This window comes from Suncus etruscus, chromosome 16 (genome assembly GCF_024139225.1).
Source record: "Suncus etruscus isolate mSunEtr1 chromosome 16, mSunEtr1.pri.cur, whole genome shotgun sequence".
Classification (NCBI taxonomy): domain Eukaryota; kingdom Metazoa; phylum Chordata; class Mammalia; order Eulipotyphla; family Soricidae; genus Suncus; species Suncus etruscus.
The window spans coordinates 68,275,284-68,294,457 of record NC_064863.1 but is presented as its reverse complement, the minus strand read 5'-3'; the positions used below and the strand labels follow the sequence as shown (position 1 = coordinate 68,294,457).

General features: G+C 34.7%; 1 protein-coding gene across 1 annotated transcript; it reads left to right on the top strand.

Annotated features, from left to right (window-relative positions):
- Positions 1-13,656: 13,656 nt before the first annotated feature.
- Positions 13,657-15,306, top strand: GK2 (glycerol kinase 2). The gene has a single exon (XM_049790257.1). The coding sequence runs from the start codon at positions 13,657-13,659 to the stop codon at positions 15,304-15,306; it is 1,650 nt and encodes a 549-aa protein (XP_049646214.1).
- Positions 15,307-19,174: the final 3,868 nt, after the last annotated feature.

The window sequence follows — 19,174 nt, the reverse complement described above, 5'->3', positions numbered from 1 at the left end:
TTCTTCTCCAATATACATGGGACATTCTCCAGGATAGACTACATGCTGGCACATAAAACCTACCTCCATAAGATCAAGAGGATAGAAATTTTGCAGACTACCTTCGCTGACCACAAGGCTCTGAAATTATTTGTGAATTCCAAAGGGACTCAGAAGAAAAACTTTAACACCTGGACGTTAAACAGCCTCATACTCAATAACCAGTGGGTCCGAGATGAAATCAAGAAGGAAATCAAAAGGTTCCTGGAAACAAATGACAATAAAGACACAAACTATCAGAACTTATGGGACACAGCAAAAGCAGTACTAAGAGGAAAATTTATAGCTTTGCAAGCACACATCAGGAAGGAAGAAGGAGCTTACCTGAGTAGCTTAATGACACATCTAATAGAACTAGAAAGTGCTCAACAAAAGGACCCAAAAATAGGAAGACAGAAGGAAATAACAAAGCTGAGAGCAGAAATCAACGAAGTGGAAACCCTAAAAACAATCCGAAAGATCATCGAGAGTAGAAGTTGGTTCTTCGAAAAAATAAAAAAGATTGATAGACCACTGGCATACCTAACAAAGAAAGAGAGAGAGAGAAACTTGATAACTCGTATTAGGAATGAAATAGGAGAGATCACTACTGATATGACAGAGATTCAAAGGGTAATCAGAAACTACTTTGAAAAACTCTATGCCACTAAAAATGAGAACCTGGAAGAAATGGATAAATTCTTGAACTCTTATAATCTTCCACGGTTGAAGGAAGAGGATGTAGCATATCTAAACACCCCCATCACCATTGATGAAATAAAAACGGTAATCAAAAGTATGCCCAAAAACAAAAGCCCAGGCCCAGATGGATTCACTAATGAATTCTTTCAAACTTTCCAAGAGGAACTACTACCAATCCTGGCAAGACTCTTTCATGAAATTGAACAAATGGAAACACTCCCAAACAGCTTTTATGAAGCCAACATCACCCTAATACCTAAACCAGACAGAGATGCTACGAAAAAAGAAAATTACAGACTAATATCGCTGATGAATGCAGATGCAAAGATCCTCAACAAAATCCTGGCAAATAGGATTCAATGCCTCATTAACAAGATCATCCACTAGGATCAAGTAGGTTTCATCCCAGGAATGCAAGGATGGTTTAACATCCGTAAGTCTATCAACATAATACACAACATCAACAACAAGAAAAATAAAAACCACATGATTATATCAATAGATGCAGAGAAAGCATTTGACAAGGTCCAACACCCATTCTTGATCAAAACTCTCAGCAAGATGGGAATGGAAGGAACCTTTCTCAATATAGTTAAGGCCATCTACCACATGCCAGTGGCAAATATTATCCTCAATGGAGAAAAACTAAAAGCCTTCCCTCTAAACTCTGGCACAAGACAAGGCTGTCCTCTCTCACCACTCCTATTCAATATAGCACTGGAAGTACTTGCTATAGCGATTAGGCAAGAAAAAGATATCAAGGGAATCCAGATAGGAAAGGAAGAAGTCAAGCTCTCACTGTTTGCAGATGACATGATGCTCTACTTAGAAAACCCTAAAGACTCTACCAAAAAGCTTCTAGAAACAATAGTCTCATATAGCAAGGTAGCAGGCTACAAAATTAACACACAAAAATCAATGGCCTTCTATACACCAATAGTAATAAGGAAGAAATGGACATTAAGAAAACAACCCCATTCACAATAGTGCCACACAAACTCAAATATCTTGGAATCAACTTGACTAAAAATGTGAAGGACCTATACAAAGAAAACTATAAAACTCTGCTCCAAGAAATAAGAGAGGACACGCGGAAATGGAAACACATACCCTGCTCATGGATTGGCAGGATTAACAGCATCAAAATGGCAATACTCCCCAAGGCGTTATACAGATTCAATGCTATCCCTCTAAAGATACCTATGACATTCTTCAAAGAAGAGGATCAGGCACTTTTGAAATTTGTTTGGAACAATAAACACCCTAGAATAGCTAAAGCAATCATTGGGAAAAAGAATATGGGAGGAATTACTTTCCCCAACTTTAAACTTTACTACAAAGCAATAGTTATCAAAACAGCATGGTATTGGAATAAGGACAGACCCTCAGATCAGTGGAATAGGCTTGAATACTCAGAAAATGTTGCCCAGACATACAATCACCTAATTTTTGATAAAGGAGCAGGAAATCCTAAATGGAGCAAGGAAAGCCTCTTCAACAAGTGGTGTTGGCACAACTGACTAGCCACTTGCAAAAAATTGAACTTAGACCCCCAGCTAACATCATGTACAAAGGTAAAATCCAAATGGATTAAAGACCTCGATATCAGACCCCAAACCATAAGATATATAGAACAACACATAGGCAAAACTCTCCAGGACATTGAGACTACAGGCATCTTCAAGGAGGAAACTGCACTCTCCAAGCAAGTGAAAACAGAGATTAACAGATGGGAATATATTAAGTTGAGAAGCTTCTGCACCTCGAAGGAAATAGTGCCCAGGATACAAGAGCCACCCACTGAGTGGGAGAAACTATTCACCCAATACCCATCAGACAAGGGGCTAATCTACAAAATATACAAGGCACTGACAAAAATTTACAAGAAAAAAACATCTAATCCCATCAAAAAATGGGGAGAAGAAATGAACAGATACTTAGACAAAGAAGAAATACAAATGGCCAAAAGATACATGAAGAAATGCTCCACATCACTAATCATCAGGGAGATGCAAATCAAAACAACAATGAGATACCACCTCACACCACAGAGAATGGCACACATCACAAATAATGAGAACAAACAGTGCTGGCGGGGATGTGGAGAGAAAGGAACCCTTATCCACTGCTGGTGGGAATGCCGTCTAGTTCAACCTTTATGGAAAGCAATATGGAGATTCCTCCAAAAACTGGAAATCGAGCTCCCATATGACCCAGCTATACCACTCCTAGGAATATACCCTAAGAACACAAAAATACAATACAAAAATCCCTTCCTTACACCTATATTCATTGCAGCACTATTTACCATAGCAAGACTCTGGAAACAACCAAGATGCCCTTCAACAGACGAATGGCTAAAGAAACTGTGGTACATATACACAATGGAATATTATGCAGCTGTCAGGAGAGATGAAGTCATGAAATTTTCCTATACATGGATGTGCATGGAATCTATTATGCTGAGTGAAATAAGTCAGAGAGAGAGAGAGAAAAACGCAGAATGGTCTCACTCATCTATGGGTTTTAAGAAAAATGAAAGACATTCTTGCAATAATAAATTTCAGGCACAAAAGAGAAAAGAGCTGGAAGTTCCAGCTCACTTCAGGAAGCTCACCACAAAGCGTGATGAGTTTAGTTAGAGAAATAACTACATTTTGAACTGTCCTAATATTGAGAATGTATGAGGGAAATGTAGAGCCTGTTTAGAGTACAGGCGGGGGTTGGGTGGGGAGGAGGGAGATTTGGGACTTGGGTGATGGGAATGTTGCACTGGTGATGGGTGGTGTTCCTTTTATGACTGAAACCCAAACACAATCATGTATGTAATCAAGGTGTTTAAATAAAAAAAAAGGAAAAAAAAAAGAGAGTTATTGTAGTGACCCAAAATGTATTCTAAACAGTCTGAGAGAGATAGAAAGAGATAAAAATAGAAATAGAAATATAGAGAGAGATCACTAGAATGAGTGCCTGGAGTAGAATATTTGTAGATTTGGAGCCATACTGTTTTATTTCATGCAGAGAAAAAGAGAGAAATGCAGAGCATGTTTTATAATGCTGATGCTGCATATGCTGTGTATTAAGCCTGGCCTGGACAGGATGCCTTGGCTTCCAGGCATTAGCCTACAGGCTCTCCTCTTTGGTCTTTGACCACCTTTCTATCTACCAGGCTTATCCTTTTTATATTTTAGCAGTTGTCTATTATAGGGGGATATATCCCAATCCAATTGCCATTAAAATGGGGCATTATCATCCTTTAAAGATGCATTCATAGTAACCCCATTACATTAGTAACTCGTTACTCAGAGTGACAAGCTTGTGGGTAAAGGATTCTTGGTGATGGTTCTTTTCGTTCAATATTTTGTATATATTCGATTGTTTTCTAGTTTGTAGTATTTTCTAGAGAAATCTTCTGTGAATCAAATTCCTTTTTTCCTTGCACATGATATTTTAATCTGTCTTGTATCTGTAGAGTCTGTCTCTGTCTCTGCCTTTGTTTCTTGAAATATTGCTTACAAGATGTCTTAGTGTTGATTCTTTGGATCTATTCTGTTTGGTATTTTTGGGATCATTGCTACCATATTGCCCCTCAGGTCAGGAAAATTCTCATAGTTATTTCTTCAACTAGTTATTTTTCTCTTTTTGGTATATCTGTGATTCTAAAGTTGTTCATCTTGCTTTTATCAAAATTTTTCTTATACTATCATTCTCTCTCATTTTATGTCTTATTTCTTCTTTCTGGAGTGGTTTATCATATCTTCAAGTGTACTGTTTGAATAACAACTATATACACAGTTACAAAGTTATTACTGGTTGAATTTCAGTCATACAATGCCCAACACCTTTCACCAGTGCACATTTCCCAAACTAATGTCTTCAGTCTTCCCTGCCACCACCACTGCCTGCCTTGTGGCAGACATTATATTCTCGCTCTAGCTTCTTTTTCTCCTTTTAGGCACTGTGTTTTCAATATTGCTAATGATGGGGTTTTATGAACATCATTTTTTTTTTTTGGTTTTTGGGCCACACCCAGCGATGCTCAGGGGTTACTCCTGGCTGTCTGCTCAGAAATAGCTCCTGGCAGGCACGGGGGACCATATGGGACACCGGGATTCGAACCAACCACCTTTGGTCTTGGATTAGCTGCGTGCAAGGCAAACGCCGCTGTGCTATCTCTCCGGGCCCTTATGAACATCATTTTACCTCCTTTTAACACCAAGCTTTTTAGATAATTTATTGCATTCTTTGCTTCTATTTGAGAAATTTATTTCATTTGTTCTGTCAGGTTCACTTCAAGTTTACTGATTCTTATCTGAAATTATTCTCAAATATTTAAGCATTGATATTATTGTTATCCTAAAGACTTACTTATAAAGATTACAAAGATCTGATGATGCTGAGGATTCCCCTGGGTTTTGTTTGTCCTCTGTGCACATCTATGTTTTACTTTATTGTCCTCTGGCTTAGCCACTATGTTCACCACTAACAAGGATTAGACTGGGCCTGTTCTATTTCCATATAGTTCTCTCTTACTGATTCTGATAACAGGCAGGTGAGTTTTTAATATTACAGCAGCAACTAAGACAGTATAATGTTAGTGGTGCCTTTTTCTTTTTAAATTTTTTTTATAAAATCTTTAAGAACCATGATTACCAGCATGATTGTAGCTGAGTTTCAGTCATAAACAGACATCCCCCTTCACCAGTGCAACATTCTCACCACCAATGCTCCCGCAGCTCTCCCACCCCTGCCTGTATTTGACACAGGCATTCTATTTCTCTTATTCATTAACATTGTCATACTAGTTATTAGTGCAGTTATTTTCCTAACTGCACTATAGTCTCTGGAAATTATTAAATAATGTCCTTGAAATTTTTAAAATCCATAGATGGGTGAAATTATTCTGTGTCTGTATTTATCCCTCTGACTTATTTCACTCAGCATAATAGATTCCATCTATCTCCATATATAGGAAAATTTCCATGACTTCATCTTTCCTGAAAGCTGAATAATATTCCATCATGTATATGTACCACAATTTCTTTAGCCTTTCATCTGTTGAAGGGTATCTTGGTTGTTTCCAGAGTTTAGCTATTGTAAATAGAATTGCAATGAATATAAGTGTGAGGAAGGGATTTAGTGGTGCTTTTTGGAATTAAGTGTGGATGAGAATTTGTCATGAGGTTTGGGATTTTTAAGGTAATTTCACTTTGGGCAAAGGCTGTGATCTTCACAAATGGGTGATGCTAAAGATCCTTGGGTTCAATACTTAGAGAGAGGGGTCTGTGGCAAAGGAGATTGGTGTACAGAGAACCGTGAAGTTTCTGACCATGGGAAAGAATGAAGGAATGCTTCTGCTTTTTGAGGGGAGCCTATTGGTGCTGAGAAGTGAAGTGAATTTTTGCAAGGAGTAAAATTAGGTTACAAAGTTTCTGACGTGGGGTAAAGCAAGGGCTTCTACATCCTAATTTGACCAGAATAATTATTTAAAAAATGTTGAATATGTGCGTTCTATAAAGTATAATTTATCTAACTTACCACTGAAAAGTCTCCTTTTTTATGTAAAAGATGAACTACCAGTTTATAGATACCCAGAGAGGTATAGTAGAAAGAGAAAAAAGAGTAATAGTGCTTAGTTTTTCATGATTATTATGTACACTCAATAAATAATGTACTCAATTAAATGAAGAGATTTAGAATATCTGACTTTAAATTGGTGGTAGAGAAAAGGAGAATAATAGAATAAAAGATGGAAGAGATGGTCATCCATCTTACCATCAGTTAAAATATCTGAAGTTAATTTTTAGGCTCTTGACACATGTTATAATTTGTAATACTATTATTTTATTTGCAGTATTTTTAACAAATTTTTGTTTGATTGATTCAGTAGAGCCTCAAAAGGACAGGCCTATGTCTTTTTAGTTTACAAATATACCCCAGACACTGTTCTAGCAGATAATTAATAGTGTATACTGGTTCAATGCTTCTTAAATGAAGAAAAATAAAAGGAAAACGTAAGACAATTCACACAAGTGGAAAGCACTTTCTAAAATCATCAAGTGAATAAAGCAATCTTTTTTTCTCACTTATATTACACTGTTAACAGAGCCAAAGGCTCCTATAAGTTAGAAGAACGTGAGGGTGCTGAATAAAGAGCTGTCATAAGACTCAGAATTTCAATGAAAGAAAAACCCAGTCATAGGCAGAATTATTTTGAAAAAATAACAATTGTACTAAAGTACTGTGATTTGAAATTATTCATAATTGAATTTTTGTCATACAATATTCCAGCACCAATTCCAGTACAGTTGTCAACTTCTCTCCATCACCATTAAGGCTATGTAGAAGGAACCAACAAAGGGAAGAAAGAAACCAGTCACAGAGGACAAATACTACTTGAAACCACTTATACAAAGCTTCAATATGGTCAATCTTATAAAAGCAAATAATAGAATGATGATACCAAGAGGCTGAGATGGACAGAAGGAAATAAAGAGTTGCTAAATAATGTGTATACTTTTATTTACTCAAGATGAGTGATTTCTAGGAAACTAAGGTACAGCACTGTAACTATAGATTGCAAAATGGCATCATGTATTCTAGAATCTATTAAGAGGGCAGAGATCATTTTAATGATTACAAGCACAATAAAAGAGCTAAAGTAAAAATAAGAATGCGAAAAAATAAAAACACTAGGTTCTTCATCAGCCTCAACCTTTGAATGTTTTCCATACTGTGAAATCATCAGAGTTTTTTCTAATATGCTATTTGATGTCAAAACTTATCTGTCAAAATGAAAGAGCTACACTTTCAATGCTTTTTGTGAAACCGGTGGTCGGCAGGAAGTCCACCAGACACTTCAATCATGACCACCTGCAAGACCCTCTAGGATATCACTAAATTCCTGGTCTCCATGGGTCTATTATCCTGTATGATAAAAAGAAGAAATCTCATGATACCCTGTGCTGAAGTATGTTACTCCTTTCCCCTCAGGCTAACTGAAGTGCCCATCTGCCTTGGTTTTCAACAACTGCAAAGAAGCCCAGCATGCAAGAGATGAAATATCTACTGGGTAAAGGAGGCCATCAATTTCAAAAATCACTGTCAGTTTGTACAACTGCCTCTAAGGGTCTGAGGTATTTTTTAATGTATTGTGGCAAAATATTCCCAACCTAAATCTAAACATTTGGCAACTTCATATAAAGTACAATTGAGCCCATTCATTAGCATGGTTTCCTAGATTATTTATTTTCAGATGATTATCACAAACTTTTTTGTTCCTGGTGTTTATGTTTTAATAGATAATACAGTATTCTGGTCAGTTATGTCAAATATTTCTTGATAAAAATGTAGTAAAATAAGTACACAGTAAGTTAACTAAATATACAAATATCTCTAGAGATATATTTCTGTGAGATATACCTGACTAGCTATGAATTAGCACAGTTCTGAGATATGCTGGAAAGTCATTTCATAATTTCAAATCATACTTAACCAGTTGACCAATTTTGTTTTTGACATTATAAAAGATAATTCAAAGGTACATATTAATATTAAGATTTTATCTCAGAAATTAGTATTTTTCTCAATCAGAATAAAATTTGGTGAAATTATAGGTATCAGTCTACCTTAGAATTTGTATAAATTAAATATTTGATAGATTTAGATTATTGAATAACTCTACAAGTTTAGTGAATTTTCTTTTCTCTTCAGTAATATAATGTAAGGATGTTTCTAAAATTAACTCAAACTTTGGAAGAGTAATGGGCCATATTCATTACCATACTGGGATATCCTTTGAGCAGTATAACTATTCCAGAAACTCCAAAAGTGCTGAAAATTCTCTTGCCTCTAATATGAATTAAAATATCTAGTACAGTCTTCAAAGATTACTTGAGACATTAAAGATAATTATAAAATATTGGCAATACTGAAAACACTTTTTTTCCCTATAATTTGGTGAAACTGAACAGAGTAATCAACTAACAACCAACAAAATAATATATGGTTCTATATGCCTTGTATAATTACAACTACTGGTAAATAGGGATGAAAGTTCCTATCATAAGACGTATAGTCTGACAAAGATATCATAACTGAACAATAAATTCAAGTGCAATGGACAATCTAAAAGAGGAAGTATGAGGTAACAATAGGTGAGTATGTAAGTAATTTAAGGCTGAAGGTGAGATAAGACTTACTTGAAGAAGAAATTTATGCAGAATTTATCTTGGTAAAGCACTGATATAGGAGAAATTCTTTAGGAAAATGAGTGAGAATGAAACCTAAAACTAGGGAGAAAATAAATAGACATGTGATGGCTTATCTGTGGACAGATTTATGTCTATATCATCTCAGAGAACAAAAATTGGAATCAATCCCTAGAGATAGCCCTAAAAGAATAAAGATAGAAGTTTCTGCTCCAGCCATCACTACTCCTTTGAAGACCAACCAGAATGAGTGATGACTAAAATAAGATGGTAGAATCTACAACTCAGCCAAGACGATATGATACTGCTCACCATTAGTAACAGAATGTCGTATACATAACAGAAGGAAATTTCATCTGTCAAACAATCTCTCCAAATTCTATCACAATTCTAATTGTGGCCTGAAAGTTAGCAACCCTAGTTCAGAAATTACCTTACAAGTTGATTTAAATTTCATGAATAATTATTATCAAGGTGCTGAACATAATTTTTCATTCATTAACTTTAATATAGAAATATCTTATTAGACATATTTTTATGTCCAGTAGTGCTCAAGCACTGTGTCTGGACTTAGTATTTGGAGAAAACACAGTTACATTTAATAGAGTTCAGAAATCATGTGGTACCAGGGATTAAACTCAGAGTTGCACACATATGAGCATGTACTATTTCACTTGAGTTATAGCCCAAGATTCTTACTTGACATTTGTAAAACAGATTAAACTTTAGAGAGAAAAAAGTTTAATCATTAGAGATTACCTGAATACTCTGGTAAACAAAATGGCCTAAAAAGTTCTTTCACTAATGAAAGATCACAAAGACAGTTAGAGCTTGAATTAAAATTCTGGTTCTTAATCTAATAAGTTTTAAATAATTATACATAGTTTAAAGATATTTATAAAGTGTTATTTTCTTTTAAATATAATGATGACCTATATTGAACAACAAACAGAAGAGATTTACAACTGGTCAGCACAAAAATTCTATTATATGACAATTTGTAAATAGAATGAGACCTTGATGTTAATACTACTAATGTGTCTAAGTCAGAATTTACAGCTTTTCTGAGCCACTTATTATAGCAAAAGTTATGTATACATGATTCTAATAAAAACTGATTAATAATATCTCTAATTTTTCAATGTTGGACCATTGAGCATATTTTGTTGACCATGATCAAATACATATGCACAAAAACAAAAGTGCAAGAAACCTTGCCATCTCCTTGCTTTAACATATTTATTCTCGCATACAATATGTACAAGCATATCACATGAAATGCAATAGGAAAATACATGGCAGTAAAACATTATGGACTAAAGGTATATTCAGATGTCCATTATATGTTCAAGAAAATACTATAGACATTTGATTCCTTTCTGTAATAGTATTCTATCACCTTCTAACCTTTCATAAATATGTTTGCATGTTCCATATTCACTGAAAATGATCATTCTCTTCTTTATCTTTTTCTACATACAAGAAATAGGATATGAAATGGTGAATAGTATGTAGAAAAAAACAAATGTCATTCATTCCATGTTTTCATATACATGAGTCTCTTATTTTTAGAAGCAACAATGAACCAAAATTATGATTTAAAATGATGCTCTTTGCTTTCCCCGTTCAGATCATTTCTTTTTCTATTGCTTTCTCCCTTTCTCTCTTACCTGTCTCTCCTCCCACTCTGGGAAGAGTAATTGTATTTTATGTGTTTTTCCTTTAAGAAAATAATATGGGATGGACAAGAAAGAGCATCTTCCACATTCTACATTTTCAGAGTAAGTATCCAATGAGACTTGCCATGATAACTAAATTTATTATTAACTGTGTATTTCATGATGTTAGTGACAATATGTTAATGTGATTTTTCACGTCCTCCTGCAGTGAACAGATGGCTCCTTTTACTTTACTTTCCACATCAAGTGTGATTATTTCTTGGTGCCAAAAGCCACCTGCCGCTCCTCGGTCTCCAGTCTAATTTTTTATGTTGGTAAAACACAGCAGGACTTGTTATCAGTTGGATGGCATCTTAATAAAAGGAGACATGCCAACATATTGACATCATGTTCAAGGGGAAATTTTAGCCCCTTCAAACCCTTAGCCCCCTTTTTCTACCCCCTTTCAAATATAGAGACAGTAAAGGGAGGGGTAAATAGATGCGAAGAACCCACAAGTTTCAAGATGTTCTATTACAATTATTGGGACTAGAGCCAAGATGCTGAATTGGCCTCCCTTTGTTCCAAAACCCAAGTATTTCACTCAGGGCTCTGATCTTTTATCCTGTGTAATGATAATTAGCCATAACATATTCCAAAGTCAAATGTAAGCAGGAATACATTAACATTGAGATCAGTGTCAGGACAATTTTCAGGGGAAAAATGACAAAGAACATACAGACAATAAAATTTTTTAAGATTCAAACATTCATAAAATTACTTGCATAGTTGTGAATATTAAACTCATTGACTTCTCTGTCATGAATACTACCTAGAATGCCAGGGCCTCCTAATGCAGATACAGTGACTTCCACAACCCATGCTTAACACAGAAAACATAAGTAGTAAACCATGGTAGCTTGCTTTAGTTTTTCCATTCTTTATTAGAACAAAGAGGATAGTACGTTAGTTGATTTGTGGTCCAAGAAGAGGTCTTCCAGGCGATTGGATACCATGGCTCATAACAGCTGGTCCAGCACATTTGGGAACAGCATGTAGAATAATGCGTTGGTGTTTTGAAGATTACCAACTGTGATGATACATTAGTTATGACACAATAGGAAAAAAGTTTCATTTCCTAGCCACAAATTGTATAATTGAATGCTTTGAATCTGGGTCTAAAACCCTAAATTCAAGATAAAAATCAGTACAAATCTGGTGAAATTTCAAAAACTTTCAATACCTATTATAACCTTTAGAGATTAAAATGAATGGTCGCATTCTTAAATGACTGATGTTTTTCTTAAAATCCAGGAGTTAAACATGCAGCTTTCTAAGATTTATAAGGTTTACTAAAAACACAGAAAATCTTATGGTAAATATGCACATACCTTAAAGCAAATAATTTACAATGAATAGTTTTCTTGATACAAACAATTATAACCAGATTTTCTAATCATAGAATCTGTCAAATTGATCTGAACTTAGCAGATCAATTATTGATTTCAGTTCTTCCAAAAGGATCCTGTTTGAAACATTTCTGTTTTGCAGCTGAATCCACCTTCTATTTGCATCTCACTTTCCCATTATATGGTCATAAAAATCTGCAAAGATATCAAAAAAACTTCATCACTTATACCATCATATTTCATACATTCTATAATATTTTACTATACATTTTTATATGTTCATGTATTATTTATTATTTATTAATCAATAAACCTTATTTTAATGTAAGATGAGTCACCAATCAAGCAATAAAAATTAAAATTATTCATTTATAATAATACTTAATAAAGTGAGGAGCACATAAGCAGTGATCATTAACTCATTCAACAAAGATTCTTTGAGTTTCTACTTTGGACAAGATAATATTCAAAGTGCTAAAGAGACAAGATTAAATAAAACAGCCAAGATTGTTATCCTCACTAATTTATAATTGCCTCTGCCTGTGAGGGAAAAATAATAAGTTAATGGCCTAAAACATAAGGTAAATAAAAAATCATCTTAGTATAGATAAGTGTATTAGTTGAAATGTTTTACCTGGGGATGATGTAATAAGACCAGGAAGAAGCTTTCTGTCCATGATATTACTACCTACAATACAGTACACATTCTGAAACACCCCTCCCAAAATACGTGCCAAATTACTAAATCAGAGTTAAACTGTATACTGAGATAATCATTTCAACAATTTTATTGTATAAAGTTGGACCAGAGAAATAGTAAAAGGGTTTAGATTCTTGCTTTGCATACATTTGGGCCCAGTTTAATCAATTTCTAACCTGCCAAAAAAAAAAATCTAAACTGCAACCTAAAAATTTAAATTTCAGGAATATAAACTATTCAGTACCCAACCAAGTAAAATCAAGTTCCCAAGAAACACATGACCCGGATAATGATGAAAGTCTCTGGGGCATTTAATGATTACTGGCAAGAAACAGGCTGCTAACTTTTGTTTAAGCTTATATTAGAGAGAGCGGAAAGAGAGAGAGAGAGTAGAGAGAGAGAGAGAGAGAGAGAGAGAGAGAGAGAGAGAGAGAGAGAGAGAGAGAGAGAGAGAAAGAGAGAGAGAGAGAGGACAGCCTTGTATATTCGCTGACCCTAGATTAGAACCCTTGCACAGCCAATAGGCCAATAGGCCAATAGGCCAATAGTCCCTGAGCATGGAAAGCAGTAAATCCCAAGCACAGAGCCAGGAATGTGATCTGAGCACAACTGGGTGTATCCACAAAGCAAATATATTCATCTTTATATTTATTTATATTAAATATGTGTAAAAATATAATAATTTATATAGTAGAATAATTTATACAGGGATGATCTTAACAGGAAAAGGAGGTGAGAGAGAATGCAACAGAGTTTAATGAGCAAAGGTCATCTCACTCTGAAACCTCTGGGTTCAGCTAGACAGCAACCTCAGTGAAGACAGTTGCTTCTTCCCGAAGCCCCCATAACACCCACTGTGAGCCAGGGTACCCCGGATGTGCTCGTGGCTCCCCTCTTCTGCTTCCATCACCATCACCAGGGCAACAGAACCACAGCAGTTGACACTACCGACTGGTTTCATGGCGGCCCCGACAAGCACGGCTGAGGGGCCGTTAGTAGGCGCAGTGGTTCAGGGGACCAATTCTACCCGTTTTCTGGTTTTCTGTGCAAAAACAGCAGAACTGGTGAGTTTCCATAGAGTGGAATTATCACAAGAGTACCCGCAAGAAGGATGGGTGGAACAAGATCCGAAGGGAATTCTTCAGTCTGTCTATGAATGTATAGAGAAAACGTGCCAGAAACTTGACCAATCTGTAGCCAATATAAAAGCTATTGGTATCAGCAATCAGAGGGAAACCACTGTAGTCTGGGACAAGTTCTCTGGAGAGCCTCTATATAATGCTATTTTATGGCTTGATCTGAGAACCCAGGGGACTGTTCAGACTTTTGGTAGGAAAATTCCAGGTAATAACAACTTTGTCAGATCCAAGACGGGCCTTCCACTTAGCACTAACTTCAGTGCGCTGAAACTTCGTTGGCTTATTGACAACGTTAAACAAGTGCAGAATGCTGTGGAAGAAGAAAGAGCATTTTTTGGCACCATTGATTCGTGGCTTATCTGGAATATGACGGGCGGAACAAATGGTGGCATTCATTGCACAGACGTAACAAATGCAAGTAGAACGATGCTCTTCAACATCCACACCTTGGCCTGGGACAAAGAGCTCTGTAACTTTTTTGATATTCCCATGCACATTCTACCAAGCACATGCAGTTCTTCTGAGATCTATGGCCTGATAAAAGGGGGTGCCCTGGATGGTCTGCCAATATCCGGGTGTTTGGGAGACCAGTCTGCAGCATTAGTAGGACAAATGTGCTTCCAGGAAGGACAAGCCAAAAACACATATGGAACAGGCTGTTTCTTACTATGTAATACTGGTCAAAGGTGTGTCTTTTCTGAGCACGGCCTTCTGACAACCGTGGGTTACAAACTAGGCAAGGAAAAACCTGTATTTTATGCATTGGAAGGATCTGTTGCTATAGCCGGTGCTCTTGTTCGCTGGTTAAAAGACAATCTTGGAATCATAAAGGCCCCAGAAGAAATCGATGGTCTTGCTGAAATGGCAGGTACTTCCTATGGCTGCTACTTTGTCCCAGCATTTTCAGGTTTATACGCACCTTATTGGGAAGCAAGTGCAAGAGGGATGCTATGCGGTCTCACTCAGTTCACCAATAAAAGCCACATTGCTTTTGCTGCATTAGAAGCCATTTGCTTCCAAACTCGAGAGATCGTGGATGCCATGAACCATGACTACGGAGTTCCACTCACTCATTTGCGAGCAGATGGAGGAATGACTAACAGTAAAGTCCTTATGCAACTACAAGCGGACATTCTCCATATTCCAATATTAAAGTCCAATTTGTCGGATGCCTCTGCATTGGGAACTGCCATGGCAGCAGGATCTGCAGAAGGAGTGAATGTTTGGACTGTGAAACCTGAGGAGTTAATGGATATGAATGTCGAACAGATTGAACCAGAAATGCAGGCTGAAGACAGTGAAACTCGTTTTTCTACATGGAAGAAAGCCGTGCTTAAATCAATGGGGTGGGTTACAGCTCCACTTCCCGAAGGTGGTGATGGTTCTGTCTTCTCTAGTTTACCTTTGGGGTTTTTTATAGTGAGTAGCATGATAATGTTGATTGCAGCAAGACATGGCACGGGTTTGTGAACTTTTTTACATAAAGAATCCAGCAACGCTGTCATAGACACAAACTACTTTGCTGCATGACTTTTGAGAACCCTACATGTAAACTGGTGTCCTGAAACAAATAAAATATAGCAGAAAACTCCCACAATAATATTTAGTTTGATTTTTAACATCATTCATTTAGGTTGGGTTTCAGTTTTTAACCAACTCCATGGATCTAAACTCCTGACCATTTCCATCCACTCAGATAGCTTCTATCTGGAGAATAGTTCAGCAAATATTTACTAATAATTTCTAGATCAAAATTTAGTTCTCTGTACCTCTCCCATTCTGTTAATATTTAAAATGTATAATTATCATCCAAAAAACTTAGGAAATCTTATTATTATTGTTAACAAACTTTCCTACATAATCTTTTTTTTTTTTATTTTGGTTTTGGGACACACCCTTTGATGCTCAGGGGTTACTCCTTGCTATGAGCTCGGAAATCGTTCCTGGCTTGGGGAGACCATAGGGGACACCGGGGAATTGCTGGGGATCAAACCGGCAGTCCTAGGCTAACACTTGCAAGGCAGAGACGCCTTACCTCTAGTGCCACCTCTCTGGCCCCCATAATCCTTTATGTATATATATAGCCACTTACCTTTATTGAATGTTTAGTGGAAACTTCAAATTCTTATAACAAATTTAGTGTTCCCATGCTTTAGATATTTTTCTGGAAAACATCTGCCAAATTAAATTTAGGTAATTTACATGACCGCACTAATTACAAAAAGTATTTTTAAGTTCATTAAGGAGATGAATATTTATTTCATTTTTCAGATTTCTGGATTTGGTATATATGATATGTATTCTTATATACATCATATAGTGCATTTTTAACCAGTAGTTTAAGACTTATCTATAAGAATTTAAGTTCATCAATATGTGATATAAACAGTTTTGTTTCTCTGGAATAATATAATATTTTTCAGGAGGAAAAATTGAAGGAGATGTCTGAGGCATGCTATGTTGCCAGTGCTATTCTTGGTTTTATGCTTGGATATATTGCCTCTGGGTATGCTCAAGAGAATATGTGGTGCTCAGCATGAAACTCAGGCTTCCCACATACTAATTATGTATTTTAGTAATTTATTTGTGTTATCTTTCTGGCCTGAGAAAATTTTTCTATCAGGCATTTTTATTGTAGGGGAGGGAGGGTGTTCCAAAGGAGTGTTCAAACAACCTTGCGTCCATTCTGGTGATAGTTGGTTGTGCTATGCTGGCTTGACAGGTACTCAGGGTCAAAATTCAGTGCTGTTTGGGCTCTTGGCTACCCAAAAGTATTCAAAGGTAAGCAGGATCAGACCCAGTAGTATTAGAAAGTCAACAAGGCTATACTCATGTATTGTACCAGATACAAAATTCTAGACTTATCATATACAGATATAAGATCCATTCCTTTGAGTAGTCTCTCCAGTCCATAGGATTCATTTTTCTATCAATAGAAAATTCATATTATGACTTCAATTGTATTTGTTATACCTTTCTATTTTATTTGTTTTAGCTGAATACATGTACTGGAAGAGATATTAAAGAATACTACAGTAAACTATGATGAATAAAAATAAAAATATTAATGTAATATAAATGTTTTATAAAAAGAAATGTTGGAAGTGAATAAATAAAAGTAATCAGAACATAGTCTATGGGAAATGATAAAAGATCATTTAAAGTTATACTTGTAAAATGCATCTTGTACATCCTAAAGTAAAAATAAAGTTTAATAGTCCCATTAAGTACATAAAATAGAACTAAAAAAATTACATTGGTTCAAACATAATTAAATAAGATACCTTCAAAGAAACAATATGAAGAAGGTAGAAAAAAGAGCAGAAAAATAGGTCTAAATCTAGCCATACCAATGAAAACACTAAATGTATTCCATAAAATCATTGTTTTGTGTATATATGATGACAAGGATTGAGCTCTGAAACTTACACGCTAAGCATGTTTCTAAACACATTATGTCCTGACCCCTCAGTTTCCTTCAATTAAAAAGTTTATAAAATTATAAAAACCAGGAGTAATTTCTGAGTGCAGAGCCAGGAATAAATCCTGAGTGTTCTGGGTATGGCCCCAAAACAAACAAAAAACATTAACATTATAAAAAGCAATACCCAAGCCTATCCTATTATCCAAGAATACTTCAGATGACTACAAAAATAAATTTTAAAAAGGTAGAAAAAGGCAGCACCTAATCTTAACTAAGAAAAAAACACAAAATATATTATACAAATACAAAAATATAATAAAATATATGATAAAATAATTTTAATTTATAATGAAGTATTTCATTAAGGAATATAATAGTTATTGATATTTATGTATTCAAACTGTAAAAGTAAAATTTGGTAGTGCTGAAAGAAAAATTTACAGTAAGACATTTCAACATTTTCTTTCTAACTTTGAGAGAAATGTCAACATTATCTCCCCAATAATTAGACAAATTGTAAACTGTAGAGCTGATAATACAGATTTAGTCATTATCTACAAAGGTCAATATTCCCAAAACTAAACATTCAATGATTAAATAGTTTCCTTTAAATTTCCAAGGAAACATTTACCTAAATTAATTCAGGTGATCAATTTAATAAAATTTAATTAATTAATTTAATAAAATTTAAAATAATTTAATGCAAAGTGTACTTCAGAGCACAATGAGACATATAAATAATATATAAATAAATATATATTTAATATTAATATATTTAGTATTTATATATAAAATATATATAAATAAATATATAATATATAAATAAATATATAAATAACTATAAAATATTTCTGGTAAAGATCTAAATTTTTTAATTTAAACAAATTTTAATAATCTACAAGATAGAGGGTCAAAATAGAAAGTAAGGTCATTAAAATATAAACAAATCCAAAATTTGAGATATTGCAACATAATTTAGAGCAAATATATAGGACTAAAGACCTATATTTGAAGAGAGAAATGGTCATTTCAGATCAATAATTTTATAGGGCTGAAGAAAAAAACTAACCTTTACTATCAAACTATTGTTTGTCAACACTACTTGGCAGGCCTATTTTTAAATAAAAAAACTTTTAGGCTAAAAATTTCTGTGATGAAAAACAAATAATACATATTCTATAAATATTCTTCCACAAAGCCAAAGGTAAGGCAATATTATCCAACTCAAAAGGTCAGCCTTAGAGCATTACTATCATTCAAATATCATAAACATTGCAAGTAAAACCAAGAAAGTTAATACATTTTACAAATATTAATGGAAAAATATAAAAAAAAATTGTGAATGTTATTTTACATAAAATTACAAAATACCCTAAGTGTGGTAATATAAAGTTATAATAATAAATCAATATAACTTAAACTTTTAATTTATTATCATTTTAACAACAAAATACATAATATTTACACACTAGAATGTGATTTTTAGGAATTACAGAATGGTATATTTTGAACATAGTTTTACTAAATATTAATTACATACACAACTATCACAGTACTCTACTCTAGATATTTAACCAAGAAGTATAAAACACTTTTCTGTATAAAAAATCTTTTTGTATGCTTAAATCAAGATCACTAATTACAGAAGAATGACTACAACAACTGTGATGGATCCATAAAGAAAGACTCTATTCTAGACTTCGTCCTATGACCTGTGCAAATACCAGGATCTCTGGCACCATAAAAAGACCTTGGGCCATTGGTCCAACCCCTATAGAAAACTGTGGATGGTTCTCAGTAAACTCAGAATAGGATTGCCATATGACCCAGAAATAATACTTCTGGGTATCTATCTCCAAGATAGAAAGACATCCAAAATTATGTGTGCACACCACTATTTATTGCAGCACTCAG